Here is an 18964-nt window from a genome sequence, read left to right on the forward strand (position 1 = left end):
ACGTATGGAGGCGTTGCAGTAATAAAGGTAATGAATGTTAGAGCTGTCAGATCAATGACTGTAAGGACGAGTCTCATTTTGTGCAGTAGAGAGAGTCATCAGCTGTCAATCAGACTCTTACACCAGCCTTCATATATTAGCCTGTTGCCTCCTACTGTGGAGGTGAAGAAACAAATTCTGTTTCAGCAGTGATTAAGATAACATTGGATCACAAAGTTTCTCCTGTAAGAGGGTTTTTACTGAAAACTATTTGCAGTGTCAGCAAACCAACTGACTGCCGGAGTGTTTAAAGCTTACGTCTTTGTCTCCAGAATTGCTGCCTGGCTTGGCTGTTTGACCTGGTCACCGCTCTGTACTTTGAGATCTTCATGGTGGTGGTTATCTTCTTCAACATGGTGGTTCTAATGGTGGAGACTGATGATCAGAGTGAGGAGAAGTCACTTGTCCTGAACTGGATCCATCTCATCCTTGTGGCCATCTTCCTTGTTGAGTTTATCCTGAAGATCATTGCACTCAGACAGCATTACTTCAGAAATGTCTTGCACATTGTGGACTTTGTGGTTCTCACTTTGTCCATTATAGGTGAGTCCTACACACAGAAACAATCTTATTTTCTTATCTGATCTCAGTTTGGTTAGTTACTGCAAATGTCTGCGGGCTGTAACAGGAAGTACAATGTTCCCTGTTTTTACTCTAAAGTCAGTCCGTGTCATGGTTTCTGCAGTTTAAAATGTCTTTGCCCTCTTCCTGATTTCCTGATGTTTGTCACACTTACATGTTTCAGATCAAACAATGAAAATATTTGTCAACGATAACACGTGTAAACGCAAACTGAAGTTTCTAAATGAATGTGTTTATTATTAAGGGGAAAAACCCCCAAATCCAAACCTGGCCTGTGTGGAAAACCTCCACTTATGGCATCAAAAGCAGAAGAAAGAGTGTGGTGTGTCTGTGTTATTTCCATTGTTGTCTAAAGCATTGGAGAAGATGGTCCTCTCACAGACGCAGGCCTCCTTGGATGCAAATAATATCAGCGATAAATTCCAGTCTAGCTTTAAACCACGCCATAGCACCAAAACAGCGCTGCTGAGAGTCCTTAATGGCCTTCTTTTATTTGCCGACTCAGAGTGCTCTACGTTCTTAGTTTTATTGGACTTGACCTCTGCCTTTGATATGGTTGACCATAATATCCTCCTATTGAGGCTTGAGCACACAGTAGGCATAATGGGTAATGCCCTGAACTGGTTTAGATCGTATCTGTCGGACAGGTCTTACATACTTACTTGCTCTTCCTCTGTTGCTCCCCTCTACTGTGGTTTGCCCCAGGGATCTGTGTTGGGCCCTATGTTGTTTTCATTGTATATGCTGCCCCTAGGCTCTGTCTTAGAGAAGTATAATATCTCCTGTCACTTTTATGCTGATGATATTCAAATTTACTTTCGGCTCTCTGGTGATGTTTGGTCATCAGTACACTGTCTGCTAGAGTGTTTGAGAGAGGTCAAAGATTGGCTCTCTGATAACTCTCTTATATTGAACAAGAAGAAAACAGAAATCGTGCCGTTCGACAACCATATTTCACAGGGCCAATTTGCTGATACTCTTGGACCCCTTGGCACCTTTCTTTCTGGCACTGTTAACAACTTAGGTGTCCTCTTAAACAGCTAAGTTTGACAAACAAGTATCCTCGGCAATGTTCCCTCTAAGCTGCACGCATGGGCAATTGCGCACTGCTGGCACAGTCTCTGCACACAAAAAAAGAAATCGAACCTGAATTGAAATTAAAATTAAAACTTTAACAATTCTGTTTTGCAGTGTTAGTCAGTGACTGACTGGCTGCTCCCGTATGTGATCAGAACGATGCCACCTTATCCCATAGTCCAGCCAATCACGCGATTCACATTCGTGTATACGCAGCTAATCAATGTCGCTGACTGGCTATGACAGCGTCCTTATGTGCCGACACCGGTGTTTTAGCGAGCAAAGCGGCTGATGTGGAGTGAAGCCACGTTAATGACAACGTGTAAAACCATTGGAGATGTGAGCAGGACAGACGGAACAACTGACGGACAAAGTGTGGACTTTATACCAGTTTTTAAATTGTGTTGATCGGCCACGTAAAACCAGAGTTATGATAAAATATCTGCAATGTTTGGTTTTCTTCCTGAATACTGTCGTTGACGGGTTTTATAAGGAAAACGCTCGAAAGCCTGCGAGCAAAAACAACACCCAAAAAACCCCCCACCCTTTCCTATTGGTCAGAAAATATACCATGTCGACCAATCAAAAAATGATAGAGAGAGAGAGAGAGAGAGAGATTTGTGACGTGTGTTGTCGTGTGTTGTCGTGTGTTGTCGTGTGTTGTCGTGTGTTGCGACGTTTAGCTAGTCTGTAGTGTAGTGTACTCATAATACAAGTCAGAGCTTTATAAAAACAAAAAAAGAAAGTTGTGTTTTCAAAACTGGAGTTCAAGTTATTTTTACTTCCAATACTGTAGTGTTAACATGCTACAAAACCAATTTTTTAAAAAACATTTTCAGCTAAGTTTGACAAACAAGTATCCTCGGCAATGTTCCCTCTAAGCTGCATGCATGGGCAATTGCACACCGCTGGCATGGTATCTGCGCACAAAAAAAAAAAAAAATCTAACCTGCACTGAAATTAAATTTAAAACTTTAACAATCCTGTTCTGCAGTGTTAGTCAGTGAGTGACTGGCTGCTCCCGTATGGGATCAGAACGATGCCACCTTATCCCATAGTCCAGCTGATAGGTTTGTAGCTTGAACCTATTCGCTGGAACGCTGAAGACAATATAATTACACAGCAAGCAAGAAACAAGTAGGCAAAGTTCTTCATGTTACTCATGCATGAGGGAGACCTGCCTGGAGCCAAGTGTCGTTCCACCACTTGACCTCCATCAGACTCTCAGCCAGGTTCCCCATAGCACTCCTTTTACTGTGGTTACATGAATATGCATAGGGTCATTAACATATGACATCTTACATAAGTATACATGTAAACAAAGAATACTGTGTGTGTGTGTGTGTGTGTGTGTGTGTGTGTGTGTGGTCAGAGTGTGACCCCATAAACGGCTTCCTTAACCTGCTGGTCTGGAAAATCCAACAGTTCATCTAAACAAAAAGCACTTAGACTAGAACAGACGTAGCTACGTTAATCCTACCATAAAACAATAAGAGAAGGTACGACCTCTCTCGTGCTCCCAGGATGTGGGTGTGCATTCTAGTGTGGAATACACACCAAGCCTTTGCAGCCTGTTAAAGATCACACATCCTATCACTACACAATTGATTATACACCTCTAAGCATATATGGTTAAATATTTCTAAGCATAAATGACAATCAACAATACAAAACCTAACACCAGCCAATGATGCGATTCACATTCGTATATACGCAGCCAATCAACGTCGCTGACAGGCTATGACGCGTCCTTATGTGCCGACACCGGTGTTTTAGCAAAGCGGCTGCTGTGGAGTGAAGCCACGTTAATGACTGAAAGAAATCTCCGTCCCGGGTCATCCGTGGATCGGGTTTCCTCCGAGGCGTGGGCACCTATAAGCAGAGTTTTGTCTTTACCCTATAAGATTCAAAATTATTCAAAGTAACACTCAGGTATACCGTTCAGCAGGTTAGTTACGACGTCGGGAGTAGCTTGGGAGAACAAGGAAACACAGACTGCTTCAGGTTGCTTTCCCAAAATCAACTCAAAGGTTTATTCATCAGACAACAGTTTATATAGAGGAAAAAGGTTCATGTGTCAGCAGATTCTCAGTTCAAACCGGTACAGACCAAATAAGGAAGCGTCTTCCTGCCCTCTGAGCAAAGAAGTATCCTTTGTATAGTTTATCAGTTCAGCTACAATTTATGATCATCCCAGCAAAATACACTCCTAGACATAGAATACAGAGTTCTTTCATTAGTGAATTCTGAAACAAACCACCTGGCCTTTAACAAGCCTTTTTGTAAGAGATAAAGAAGGGAGGATGGGAGTAAGGAAGTGATCTCTGTGGTATTTTCGACCTTGAGGTACTAGCCTGTGATTCTTACACATTAATTCTTGGGTCACAGAGAAAGAGAAAAACAACTAGTAAATGGGCCTTATTGAGTAACAGTTTCCCTGTATAATATCACTATAAAACAATATCCTGTAAATGCTACCATGGTATCAAAATATCACAACAGTTCTCTCCTTTTATCATAAAATGATAACATAGTATAAAGACAGAATGTAATAACATAATCTAAAGACAAATCATAAACGTAAAACAAATCATAAATGTAACTGGTCCTTCGAGCAAGCTTAATGTCAAAAATTCTGAGAGCATATACATGGTATCAGTCAACAGACAATAATCATCAAAAACAAAATAATACATGCTGCAACGGTTACAAAGGCTACAATTAGTTCCTTCCATTTTCCAAACGTGTCCTGCAGCCACTTGTCTAGCCACTGACCGTGACCTGCATTGGCTCTTAGTTCTATCTGCAATGCTTCAAGTCTATTCATAGCTTGTGTGAATGAACCGTTAGGGGCGGTATTATTGGGAATGAAAGTACAGCATACATCTCTAAACATCGCGCAAACACCTCCTTTCTCAGCTAACAGCATATCTAAGGCCATTCTATTTTGCATGGTCATTAAAGAGGTAGCAGACATCTGTTCTTCTAGGGCTTTAAGGGCCGTATTGGTCAGATTGGTATGTCTTTGCTGATGGTAATAAACATAATTGATCCAGGCTACATTTTTGTTTACCTGTATCCACGGTAGTATTGAGGCAAACCCTGCTGATATTTCTCCTTGTGCCTTTAATTCCTTTGGTATCCCGCGTGGAACTCCTATAGCATCTATGTAAACGTTATGTGAGTAAGCGGAGCGTTTTGTACGTCTGCTGGATACAGGCAGATCCGAGGTTTGTTGTATTAGTAGTTCTTGAGCTAAAGTTACTAGACCACAGGTACCGGTCCAATTAACAGGTAAGGCTAATCTGAGAGTATTATTGCACATCCAATAACCGTTAGGGATTGCTCTAGTTAGACACGTGACCATGTGTGATTTAACTAACTCCCCCCAGTCAGTATCATTTAATACACCCTCTGGGGGAACAATGATCGATTCTCCGCTCGAACTTGAACTGTGTGTGTGTTCCTCCAGATATGATAAAACTTCAGCCACAGAGACAGCTAGCCATGTCTCATTACAGCGTGCACCTGGGGAGTCAGAGAAGAATGTATAGTTATCCTTTGTATAATCTATGTGGGTGTCTGGGCCAGTTAACTTTAGTCTGCGCAGACATATCATACTAGTATTAAAATGGAAAGGGATCTGTCCTAGGGGTAGTGAGGGCTTTAACCTATTCTTAGGGCGTTTCATTGGGGCGCAGGTCCCTGCGGTGTCATTAGATAACTTCAATAATTCGCCTAATGGAGTCTCAGGGTTAGTTGGTGTGTGCGTGTGTCTAAGTAGGCAGTCGAGAGGGCTCAGAGTCAACTGTAAAGTGTCTTTAAGGAGAGCATTATCTCCGCCGATTTTCTCTAGTCCCTCAGTGAGGGGGAAACCGGATATGGGGTATCCTACTATAACCTGTTCTGGATTACCCTTTGAACAGACATAACAGTTACTGTTTCCTAAATCACGAGCAGCTGTTCTAGCATTTTCATACCAGGAGTTGACTCCTGCTCTAGGGGGCGCATAAAATGGTTTATTAGGGGCGTCTATGTTGCCATTTACTGATTGTGAGGAGCGTATTAAGTATGTGTCTCGTAAAATAGAGCATGAGGTATTGTCAGCAAAATATGACCTGCAGAAATGTGTACATGGTTGCAGTCTACAATACAAAATAGCAAAGAAAAATCCTAAGGTTAATGCGATAGATGTGATAAATAACCTAAATATATAAGAAAAACAGTTCTTCAGTTGTCTCCTGGCCTGGTCCCAGGTTCGAGAGACATAGAATAAACGTCGTATGATGACAATGGGCATTTCATTTTCTCCATGATCAGGATGGAATGAGTCTATCTTTATCAAGTTAGACATCATGTGGTACTCTCGGCTTTCTGTTCCTACTGGATGTTCGAGTACCTTGTTGTTGTTCAGGTGAAGCATCAAAGAGCTCTCTGAGTCTTGGCTCTTTCAGGCGTTGTGTGTTAATCAGTGATTGCGTGTGTGTAGGTGGATTGGATCCGGGCGCTGGCTCGCCTGAGTCGTCATCTACCTGTGTGTGTTTATTTGTTCTGGTTCCCGGCGCTGGCTCGCCTGAGTCGTCGTCTACTTGATCCGACACCTGAGGTGGTCTGGTTGGGCTGGTCTTAACCCTGCTGGCATGAATCCACTGAGGTTGTCCGTCTGTGAGGATGCTGGTTCTCGTCACTGCAAGTACAGTCTGGGGGCTGGAAAACGCGGCCTCCCCGAGTGTCCTTGGTTTTAGCGACTTCACCAACACCGCGTCTCCATGTCTCCACTGGTGGAACTGTGGAGGGGAGAGGCTGAGAGAGACAAACTTTCTGATAGTTATTATTCAGTGTTTCTACCAGATTGTGAACATAGTCGGACAATACAGTGTCTATGTCCCCTTCCAATAGCGGTGCCCCTCTGGAGGCTGACCATGGTGTTGGAAATGGTCTTCCCATGATTATTTCAAATGGAGATAATTTGGTTGCTGCGGATGGAGTCATAATGTATGAAATGGAAAATCTGGTTGTGATAAATGCTGATGTTTTGCTTTTGGTCTCCCTACATTAGTTCGTGCACATGTTAGACAGGTTGCTAATATGCTTTTTACTGCATGTAATGTTTTCTCAATTACAAATCTTGATTTTATTGCCCCTATTACCCCTCCCTGTCCGACATGACTCACACCGTGAAAATGTCGGACAAGGACTGGCAGCAGGGAAGATGGGAGGGCAATCAAACCCTCAAAATTTTGTATAGGCCATCTCTGTCATCTAAGGTACAGTCATTATCCTCCCAATAGGTGTAATCAGATGCAGAGGCCTGCTCTTGTATAAATTTTAAATCAACATTTGTTTCTAAATAGTCTGGGAGTGTAACAAGTGGCAGCTGTAGGGGCACAGATAATACTTCCTGTGGAGGTGGGAGCTGTGACGCAGCTGCAGCTTTGGCAGTCACGTCTGCTAGGGCATTACCTGCTGCTTCGTCTGTGTCAGCTGTACTGTGTCCTTTCGTTTTAACGACTGCAATGGCTGATGGTAGCTGTATAGCCTGAAAAAGTCTGAACAAAATCAGAATTTAGTAATTGATTTCCCGTCAGCAGATCTAAATCCTCTTTGTCTCCACAATGTGCCAAAGTCATGTACGACGCCAAACGCATAACGGCTGTCCGTGTAAATTGTCACATGCTTATCCACATGTAGCTCACAGGCGCGTATTAAAGCCATGAGCTCTGCTTTTTGTGCTGAGTGAAATGGTAATGAGTGAGCCTCTAGTATGATGTCAGGCAATGTCACCACTGAATAGCCACAAAGAAATGAGTTGTCATTCGGCCTTGAACAGGACCCGTCCACATAAACCGTGGCTGAGTCTGGGATAGGTGTTTGCTCTAAATCTGGACGTGATGCTGTGGATTCCTGTATACGCGTCATGCAGTCATGAACGTCAAGCCCGTCTGAGCCATCCTGTCGGTCAGAGGAACACAGCATACGGATCAATAAATGTGCTGGCGAATTGGGTGTGCTGCTCGCCTTTATAGTGAGATTTGGTGTGGAGGTCAGTGTAGCTTCATAACCTGAGCGACGTTGTGCGGTCATATGTTGTGTAGTTATGTTTGCTAGAATGGTCGTGACCTGGTGATTGGTGTGTAGAATAGTGTCATGTGAGAGTGTGAGCTTCTCACAGTCCCTTATCATGATAGAGCAAGCTGCTACTGCCCTCAGGCAGGCCGGCATCCCCTGAACAACCACAGGCAGCACCTTTGAGTGGCGGAGGCCAGCGCTCCCTTTAATGCATTGAAAGAGGCAGTCATTTCTGTGGATCACAGTATTCGAGGAGGCTTGTCTTTTTTACAACAGTCACGCAGAATGTGGTCATGAAAAGAACAGTCTGGTATCCACTGTCTGCAATAGTTCACCATGCCTAGGAAGGACAGCATTTCCTTCTGTGTATTGGGCCGAGGGACGGAGGTCACAGCTTTGACCCTGTCTGCAGTCATGGAACGTTGTCCGTGAGACAGTGTGAATCCCAAACATTGAACAGAAGTCTGACAGTACTGCATTTTCTTTGCCGATGCTTTGTGGCCAGTCTGTTGGAGGTGCTGGAGAAGCATGTGTGTAGCAGTTTGACATAGTTCCTCACTCGGAGCACAGAGGAGGTCATCCACGTACAGCCCTCCGGAGGAGTGAAGCTGTCCAGGGTAGCACGGACCACCATTGAGAAAGCAGCAGGGCTATCTACCATGCCTTGGGGCAAACGAGTCCAAGTGTACTGCTTATTTCTATGTGTGAATGCAAATATCGGCTGTGTGTCTTCATGCACAGGCACTGAGAAAAAAGCGGAACACAGGTCCACCACAGTAAAATGTGTAGCTGTGGATGGAATGGATGTCAATATGCTGGGAACGTCTGGGACGAGAGGTGGCAGAGGCATAATGACTGCATTAATTTGCTTTAAGTCTTGTGTGAAACGCCATACGCCAGGTTTGTTAGGCTTTGGCACAGGATTGACAGGAGTGTTATGTGGAGATACTGTGGGCTTTATTACTCCTGTAGTCAATAAATCTCCTATGATGATGTCTAGGGCTGCGACTTTTTCGGCAGAAATGGGATATTGCTTGACATATACTGGCTTGTTGTGTTTCAGCTGTGCGTGATAAGGTGTACAGTCAATAAATCCTACATCATTCTCACCTTTTGACCATAATGTCATATTCTGGTATTCAGCTGGCAACGTAACTGCAGAAATAGTACAGTGGATAGGGTAGGTTAGATCTATGTGTCGACATGGTGTAGTTATGTCATAACCTATGTCTGAGTTATGTGACAAAACCACTGTTTGACCTTCACTGGTGTGAGCAGTTATCATGTTGTTGAACAGTGTGAGAGAGACAAAAGTGTGGCTCCCAGTCATGGGATTACCTGGTAACGACTGTACACGTGTTTGGCACAGTGTGTGACATGGAGTACCGGACAAAAAGATGTTGAGTTCATTCTCTGCTGAGGCGTCCAGCTGACACAGAGGCTGTTCCTTCTCCATGATGTCGGTGCATAGGGCAGAAAAAACATAAGCTGTTATCAGTGTCAGCAAACATTTCACCCTTTGTGTTAAATGAAATACACAAATTCATTTTTGCTCTGGGTGTCTGCGGCTGCTGGAAAACGGAGCTAAATTTGTTGTTGCCAGTTACCTTGACTGGAAGAGCTCTGCTGCCGCCTAGTGGCAGGAGCTTGTCCTGCATTTTGTGGTTGAGGCGCGCGTGCTCTATTGGAAGCTGCAAATTTGCATTCCCTAAACCAATGTCCTATCTTTCCACAGCGAAAACACACATCTCTACTCTTATCTTTCCGTCCTCTGAAACCTCCCTGCTGTGCTGGGGCAGGTGGTACTCTTGCATACATTAGTTTCTCACTTTCTTCTGGATCTGCAACATCAAAATTCAGCATCATTTTAACATAGACTTTATATTTTATTTTTTTCGGTTTTACAGTTAATTTAGATTTTTTCTCGGACCTGTCTGAGGTCTTTGAATTATTCTGACCCATGTTCAGTGATTTCCAGAGGGGTTTACATGCTTGAAGGATTTATGTTAGTATTTTTGCTGTGGCACAGCTGAGGTTACTTTCAATTTTATTGCTAGCAATTTTATCTTTTATTTTGTTTTTGGTGAGCAACTTCTCACTTAACGAGCAACTTCTCGCAAAACAACAGGCAACTTCCTGTGTCTCTCTGCTTTTAATTTACTTTATTCGGGGACTAAGGAAGATTCGTCAGTGTATCCCATTTATCTGGGCCACTAAGGAAAACTTCGTCAGCATATCCCGTTTCTTTGTGGGTCACTGAGAAAGGTATAATACAGTCCCATATAAATATAAAAGACACGTATTTACCTTCGTCAGCGTATCCCACTTCTGACACCAAATTGAAAGAAATCTCCATCCCGGGTCATCCGTGGATCGGGTTTCCTCCGAGGCGTGGGCACCTATAAGCAGAGTTTTGTCTTTACCCTATAAGATTCAAAATTATTCAAAGTAACACTCAGGTATACCATTCAGCAGGTTAGTTACGACGTCGGGAGTAGCTTGGGAGAACAAGGAAACACAGACTGCTTCAGGTTGCTTTCCCAAAATCAACTCAAAGGTTTATTCATCAGACAACAGTTTATATAGAGGAAAAAGGTTCATGTGTCAGCAGATTCTCAGTTCAAACCGGTACAGACCAAATAAGGAAGCGTCTTCCTGCCCTCTGAGCAAAGAAGTATCCTTTGTATAGTTTATCAGTTCAGCTACAATTTATGATCATCCCAGCAAAATACACTCCTAGACATAGAATACAGAGTTCTTTCATTAGTGAATTCTGAAACAAACCACCTGGCCTTTAACAAGCCTTTTTGTAAGAGATAAAGAAGGGAGGATGGGAGTAAGGAAGTGGTCTCGTCTCTGTGGTATTTTCGACCTTGAGGTACCAGCCTGTGATTCTTACACATTAATTCTTGGGTCACAGAGAAAGAGAAAAACAACTAGTAAATGGGCCTTATTGAGTAACAGTTTTCCTGTATAATATCACTATAAAACAATATCCTGTAAATGCTACCATGGTATCAAAATATCACAACAATGACAACGTGTACAACCATTGGAGATGTGAGCAGGACAGACGGAACAACTGACGGGCAAAGTGTGGACTTTATACCAGTTTTTAAATTGTGTTGATCGGCCACGTAAAACCAGAGTTATGATAAAATATCTGCAGTGTTTGGTTTTCTTCCTGAATACTGTCGTTGTTTATATTTACTGCAGGAAGAAATGGTAAAAACGGCGTTTTATAAGGAAAACGCTCAAAAGCCTGCGAGCAAAAACAACACCAAAAAAACCCCACCCTTTCCTATTGGTCGAAAAATATACCATGTCGACCAATCAAAAAATGATATGGCAACATGGCCTTTAGTTGTTTAGGAAGGAGGAAGTTTTAGGAGTGACGGCGAGAGAGAGGGGGGGAGAGGAGTGGAGAGAGAGAGGGAGAGGGGGAGAGGAAGAGGGAAAGGGGGAGAGAGAGGGGGAGAGAGAGAGGGGGAGGGAGAGGGGGAGAGAGAGGCGGGGAGAGATTTGAGATTTGTGACGTTTAGCGTGTTTGGAGTGTGTAGTTAGTGTGTAGTTAGTGTGTAGTTAGTGTGTAGTGTGGTCAGTAGTGTTGTGTGTCAGGACAATGAGGCGCCTGCTGAGTGTTACAGGTGTTACAGCAGTGACACATCTGCTGCTGTCAGGCCTGCAGGTATCAGGCTGTTGTTCTCCTTCATCTCATAGTGGACAGAAATTATTTTTTGGAGCGGCACAAATAATTTGTGTGGCATCAGATTTGATGCAGAACAGCTGATTGTTCTGTAAATAGTTTGAAATGTTTGTTAAAAAAACGCTTTGGCTGCATTTTTAGGTAAACAGCTGTAAAAAACTTTGTTGTTTGCATAACTCAGTTACTCTTTTGAAGAAGTAACTAAATAATTAATTGCCCAACATTGGTCATTATTTACTGTATTTTGCAGACAGAGTTACAGGACTCTCTCCCACAGAGTCATACTCATAATACAAGTCAGAGCTTTATAAAAAAAAAAAAAGAAAGTTGTGTTTTCAAAACTGGAGTTCAAGTTATTTTTACTTCCAATAGTGTTAACATGCTACAAAACCAATTTTTCTAAAACATTGTAAGTGGCCTAAAGCAGTTAATTAAAAGTCGTCTAAGATAAATGTAAATGCTGTAATTTGATTACTTTAATAAACCATGTAAATTGGATGGATTAGATGCTGGCGTGACCACAGTGCACACGTCTGCTGGTGCTCACAGTGGTCCAAGGGACGCTCAGGGAGTTTGTGTGTTCGCTCAGACACGTGAAACATTAGAGGGAACATTGATCCTTGGTAGTTAAATCTAGTTTTTACCAACTGCGTCAAATATCCAAGGCCAAGCACTACATAGGACCTTGAGAACCTATCCATGCATTTCTGACCTCTAGATTAGACTACTGTGATTCCCTTTACTTTGGTCTCTGCCCTTCTTCATAGATTGCAGCTTGTCCAGAATGCTGCGGCACACCTTTTGACTGGAACCAGAAGGTTTGCCTCTATTACCCCAGTCCTCGCTGACCTGCATTGGCTCCCTGTCAAATACCACATTGAGTTCAAAATTCTCTTGCTCACCTTTCAAACCATAAACAATACTGCGCCGTGCTACCTCATTGAACTCCTTAATCCGTATATCCCCAGGAGAGCCCTAAGATCATCAGGACAGTTACTCTTGGTGCAGCCTAGATCCCAGCTAAAGACCAGAGGTGACCGTGCTTTTGTCCTGGCAGGCCCTAGCTTCTGGAACAATCTTCCTGCTGCCGTTCACGCCTCTGATTGCATCCATTCATTTAAATCACAGTTAAAAACTTAGCTGTGTGGCCGAGCGTTTTCGGTTAGTCAAGTGCACATTCCCTATATTTCATCCAGCTGTTATTTATCTTCTATTGATGTACCACTGTATGTATACCCCCACTTTATATTTATGAATACTCAGTGATTTTATTTTCTAAAATACGCTCTGATGTTTTATTTCTTATTTTATCTGTATTTTTGTTTAACCAGCTTTTCTCAATTCTTAGCTTATTTGTACTCTGTTATGGTCTCATATCTGTTATGTTTAAACATTTTTATGAAGCACTTTGGTGTACCTTCGGTCTTAAATGTGCTATACAAATAGTTGTTGTTGTTGTTGTTGTTGCAGGTCTCTTCTTAGCTGACATCTTGGAAAAATATTTCGGCAGTCCCTCTCTCTTTTCTGTTATGCGATTGGGTCGTTTGTTCACCTTATGTGGAGCATTCCCTCACATTCGGTTTGCCAGAAGGATCTGGATGCTGATTATGGGCTTTGTGATGTCACTTCCTGCCCTTTTCAACATCGGCCTGCTCTTCTTCCTAATTGTGTACACATTCTCCATCATTGGGATGTTTAACTTTGCCTACGTGAAGCATGAGATGATGATCGATGACATGTTTAACTTCAAGACATTTGGAAACAGCATCATCAGCATGACTATGATCACCACGTCCTCGGGGTGGGACGGCCTGTTGAGTCCCATCATGAACACGCCTCCAGACTGCGACTTGCGATTACCTGAGCCTGGTAACTGCGCCAACCCGACGGTGGGGATTGTTTTCTTCAGCTCCTACATCCTCCTCTTCTGCCTGCTGGTGATCCACCTGTTCATCGTTGTCATCCTGGAGCTCTTCAACACAGCGAGCCCTGAGGACGCTGAGATGCTGAGTGATGATCACCTCCAGATGTTTTATGAAACCTGGAGGAGATTTGACCCCAGTGGCTCGCAGGTCATACAGTACAGGTGAGACTGAGCTCGGTGATGGTTTCTAACTTTAACACTAATCAAAAATGGTTCTGCACTATAATGGACTCCACTGTAACAGTCTAATAGTCTCTAATGGACTTTAATATTTTCTAATGTGTTCCCCAGTGAGCTGGCAGACTTCTGTGATGGTCTCCAGGATCCTTTGAGGATTCCCAAACCAAACACCATAAAACTGACTCACTTGAATCTGCCTCTGTTTCCTGGAGACCAGATCAGCTGTTTGGATGTTCTGCGCACAATTACTACACAGGTAAGGTCACCTGGGACGGGCTGCCAACATTTTGATATGTTTCTTAAACTCTGTTTGCTTAAACTAAAACCACTCTAAAGTCTTCTCCTTAAATGTTTACTGAAGAATTTTAGGTTTCCTCTTTATTTTCATCTTGTTAATCAACCAAAGACCCAGACATTCATTTGAAAGCCTGATGCTTAGCCTCGTCCACCCCAGCTGTAAAACTCAGAAACCAGTCTTACTTGTTATCATCTATCGTCCACCTGGGCCTTACACAGAGTTTCTGTCTGATTTCTCAGACTTTTTATCTGATTTAGTTCTCAGCTCAGATAAAATAATTATTGTGGGTGATATTGTGGATCCAAATTCCAAAGATGGCGCCAGTGTTCACGGCCAGCCGTCTGTCCCTCCCAGTGTTATTGTTTGCCTTTGTTTTACTCGCTTCAAAAGATGCTAACTCTCTGTGTTTTTATGATCGCCAAACGCTTTTAGATTTAACATTACCTTGTTAGAGACGTGAATCCTGCTGGAACTACGGAAATCAGAAATTTCTCCCTCCACCATTTCTGCCCGGCGTTTCTGTCCCTGCCAGCCTTTGCTTTATCTCGAAGCTACCCCAATCAACCAGGCACCGCCGGCGCTGGGGAAGACGAAGCAGTCGACTGGTGAGACTGAAGGCTGCCTTCTTACGTCCCGGGAATGATCAATACTTTGAGGCGGCCAGATCTGACTACGTCAAACACTGGACCTCCCCAACCATGATCTACCCCTGTATGGTTCCTGTCGCTGGGATTACTACAATGATCCCACGCCTGCGACCTCCGCGACATCGTCGAAGAGGAATAAATTTCCAGAACCTGCGGACACTTCAACGGGCTCCTATTTCCATTACTAAGCCTTCGACTTCACTAAGGAGTAGCCTTGCTAATGTCCGCTCGTTAGCTAATAAAACCTTTATTTTAAAGGACTTTTTTACTCACAGCGATTTGGATCTGACGATCCTATGGATTTGGATTACCAATTTTTAATTTGGAAATAATTGATGCAATCTTTTCCGACTACTGTCCATTAGTGTTTAATATACTTTTATCTCATTGCCATCTTAAACCTACATCCTCAACACGATGTTATCGTGTTTTTAAACCAACGGCCACAGAACAGTTTTCCACTGCCTTTGAAGGACTGTCGAATTCTTCTCTTGGTGATGGCATTGTGCAGATGGATTTGAATTTTAATAATAAATGTAAGACTATTCTTGATGAGATCGCCCCATTTAAATCAGTGCGATCAACAGCGTACTCAGACCCGTGGATAAACGACTCAACTCGATCAGCTAGGCGACAGTACAGGAAGGCTGAACGAAAATGGAAAAAAGACAAGTTACAAGTGTCTTTCCTGCTGCTGAGAGAGAGCCTATCTAGATATCAAGTCATCGTAAAAGCCGAAAAATCTAAGTTTCTCACAACATTATTGAGACCAACTCTAATAACCCCCGAACTCTTTTCTCAGTTATTGATTCGGTCTTGAATACCTCCCCCGCTTTCCATATAGATAGCTCCATTGAAACTTGCGATAGATTCTTGCAGTTTTTTATTAATAAGATAGAAAGGCTTCGATCTACATCTACCCCATCTCTGTATAATGTCTCATCAACATATACCCCCTCAACTGCTTTTGACCAGTTTGAGGCTGTATGTCTTAAGCAGGTAGAAGAGCTTTGCAATAGCATAAAGACTGTAATGGGCTAAGTTTCCATTCAGCTTAAACACTCCCAAGAAAATCTCCAGGACTCAGACGATTGGATTCCAGAAGTTTTTACTGGGCACTTTTGTGAAACTGTAAACACAATACAATGAAATATACTGTAAACACAATACAATGAAATATACTGTAAACACAATACAATGAAATATATGAAATGTATTATAGATGCAATAAGCTCAAAGCATCTGGCTAATTATCACAGCTTGACAGCCTAGCCGCATAGCTTATATGAGACACAATAAAGTTAACCGAATAACAGACAACGGTTCAAAACGCTTCACCGCTTAATTGTACAAAATGAATTATACTCACAGACTATGCCTTAGCGAAGAGAAAAGGATTAATCCTGTAACGGCGGAGCTGGCGGTTGAATGAGCCCACACGCTAATATCCCGAGTCACACAGTAGATTCACTTTCTGACTCTCAGCGTAAACTGCTCTCGTGTTGTCATGGTTACGAAAATACACACACCGCTCTAAGCTACGATAGCGAGATAAAGAGAACACAAAGAACACATTTCTGGGGGCATAACAAAGACATCATCCTGCCCCTCAGATGGAGTCCCAACCCATTTTCTAAAAAAGATAATTAAGGTAGTCAGTCCTGACATTTTAACTATTTTTAATAGCAGTCTCAGCTCTGGAGTAGTACCAACTGGATATAAGCACGCTGTAGTGCAGCCAGTGCTTATAAAACCGAATCTTGATTCCTCTGTTCTTGCTAATTTTAGACCTGTTTCCAAGCTACCGTTTCTGTCAAAAATTCTAGAAAGGATTGTATTTGAGCAGCTACAAACCTTTCTAAACAGTCATAATATTTTTGAGAAGTTCCAGTCGGGCTTCAAAACCCACCACAGCACAGAAACTGCCCTCCTAAAGATACTTAATGATATTTTATTAATCACTGACTCAGGAGACCCAGCTGTGCTCCTGCTCCCAGACTTAACTGCAGCCTTTGATCCTGTTGACCACAGCATTCTGATCTCCCGTTTGGAGCAATGTGGTATCAAAGGTATCCCCTTGGAACGGTTTAGGTCGTACCTCTCCAAGAGGACTTTTTCCGTGAGCCTTGATGATTTTATTTCTTCCCCAGCTCCTTTTACTTGTGGTGTCCCGCAGGGATCCGTATTAGGCCCAATTCTTTTTTTCAATCTACATGTTGCCCCTAGGCCTAATCTTTAGGAAGCATAACATCTGCTTTCACTCATATGCCGATGACACCCAGATTTATCTTCGGTTTTATAGAAACACCTCTACGCCCATGGAATCGTTAGTCAAATGTCTCGACGAAGTTAAAGCTCAGGCAGTAGAGCAGGTCATCTACTGATTGGAAGGTTGGTGGTTCGATTCCTGGCTTCCCCTAGTCTGCATGCCAAATATCCTTGGGCAAGATACTAACCCCAAATTGCTCTCCGATTCATCCATCGGAGTGTGTGTGTGAATGTTACTGAGAAAGATGTGCTTGTGCGAATGGGTGTGAATGGGTGAATGCACAAGTTGTGTAAAGCGCTTTGAGTGCTCAGAAGAGTAGAAAAGCGCTATATAAGAACCAGTCCATTTACCAAAACCTGGATGGCCTCAAATTTTCTTACCTTCAACGAGGATAAAACTGAGGTAATTATTTTTGGACCAAGCGGTAATTTCAATGCCCCAGATTTGGACTCATGCAACCTAACATGTGCTGTTAAAACGCATGTAAAAAACCTGAGGGTTTTCTTGGATAGCAAACTTACATTTGAGAAACAAATTAATTCAGTTGTCCAGCGGTCCTTTTTTAAATTAAGGCTCCAATCCAAAGTGAGATCTTTTCTATCCTTTAGAAACTTGGAACGAGCCATTCATGCGTTTGTTTTATCTCAACTGGATTACTGCAATTCACTACAGGGAGTGCAGAATTATTAGGCAAGTTGTATTTTTGAGGAATAATTTTATTATTGAACAACAACCATGTTCTCAATGAACCCAAAAAAACTCATTAATATCAAAGCTGAATGTTTTTGGAAGTAGTTTTTAGTTAGTTTTTAGTTTTAGCTATTTTAGGGGGATATCTGTGTGTGCAGGTGACTATTAAGATAAGATAAGATAAGATAAGATAGAACTTTATTAATCCCTCGGGTGGGTTCCTCTGGGAAATTCGATTTCCAAAAAAGCACAGCACCGACAGAAGTTACAGAGTTACAGAATATTATATATATATATATACACACACACACACACACACACACACACACACACACACACATATATAAATACAGAGACAATATAAATAAAATATACAAAGGGGATAAATAGAATAAATAGGAATAAAAAATAAAAATACAAGTGAATTGCACATTTCAAGTATTGAGTCTATTGCACCGTTGACTATTTACAAAAGGTATTGCACAGTGAGGTGAAGAGGCACTACAGCTTAGTTGTTCCCCCCTCCTTTGTCCTCCTGTTTCCCCTCCCTCTCCCCTCCAGAGAGGAGTTAAACAGTCTGATGGCGTGTGGGACAAAGGAGTTTTTAAGTCTGTTAGTTCTTGTCTTGGGGAGAAGCAACCTGTCACTGAACAGACTCTTCTGATTGTTTATGGCCGTGTGCAGAGGATGCCTAGCATTGTCCATAATGTCCATCAGTTTCTTTAATGTCCTTTTCTCTGCCACTGTCACCAGAGTGTCCAGCTTCATGCCGACCACAGAGCTAGCCCTCCTGATCAGTTTCTCCAGCCTGGATGAGTCCTTCTTTGCTGTGCTGCTCCCCCAGCACACCACAGCATAGAAAAGTACTCCAGCAACCACCGACTGGTAAAACATCCTCAGGAGCTTCCTGCAGATGTTAAAAGACCTCAGCCTCCTGAGGAAGTACAGTCGGCTTTGGGCTTTTTTATACAGGTGCTCTGTGTTGCATGACCAGTCCAGTTTATTGTCCACCCACAGCCCGAGGTACTTGTACTTGTTGACCACCTCCACCTCCTCCCCCTCTATCTGAACCGGCAGTGGACCTTCTCTGGACCTCCCGAAGTCCACAACCAGTTCCTTAGTCTTTGAGGTGTTGAGTTGCAGGTGGTTTGTGTGACTCCATGCGACAAAGTTCCTCACCAGACTTCTGTACTCCTCTTCCTGATCATCCCACACTGTTAAAAAAAATTCCGTTATAAAACGGAAAAAGTGCTGGTAATTAATTACCAGCACTTTTTCCGTTATTGTACGGGCACTTCCGTAAACCTTAAAACGGATATTTCTGTAGATTTACCCGAGTTTTTCTGTACCATTGACGGACATTTCCGTCAAACCTAAAATGGAAAATTCCGTATTTTCCATAAATTTCGGCGTTATTGCACAGACAATTCCGTAAACCCTATAACAGATATTTCCGTAGATTTACCTGACTTTTTCTTTACCA

The 18964-nt window shown here is 42.6% G+C and overlaps 1 protein-coding gene across 1 annotated transcript in view; it reads left to right on the plus strand.

Moving 5' to 3' along the window:
* Nucleotides 1-18964, plus strand: part of LOC146706827 (sodium channel protein type 4 subunit alpha B-like) — a 64483-nt gene that overhangs the window by 24512 nt on the left and 21007 nt on the right. The window contains exons 23-25 of the mRNA XM_085465077.1: nt 312-582; nt 12944-13559; nt 13689-13833. Coding sequence (XP_085321203.1) covers nt 312-582; nt 12944-13559; nt 13689-13833 — 1032 coding nt within the window. The remainder of the gene's footprint in view (nt 1-311; nt 583-12943; nt 13560-13688; nt 13834-18964) is intronic.

This window comes from Copadichromis virginalis, linkage group LG7 (assembly GCF_057382275.1).
Source record: "Copadichromis virginalis isolate Kocher_CV1m ecotype Utaka linkage group LG7, C_Virginalis_male_GT1.1, whole genome shotgun sequence".
NCBI lineage: Eukaryota > Metazoa > Chordata > Actinopteri > Cichliformes > Cichlidae > Copadichromis > Copadichromis virginalis.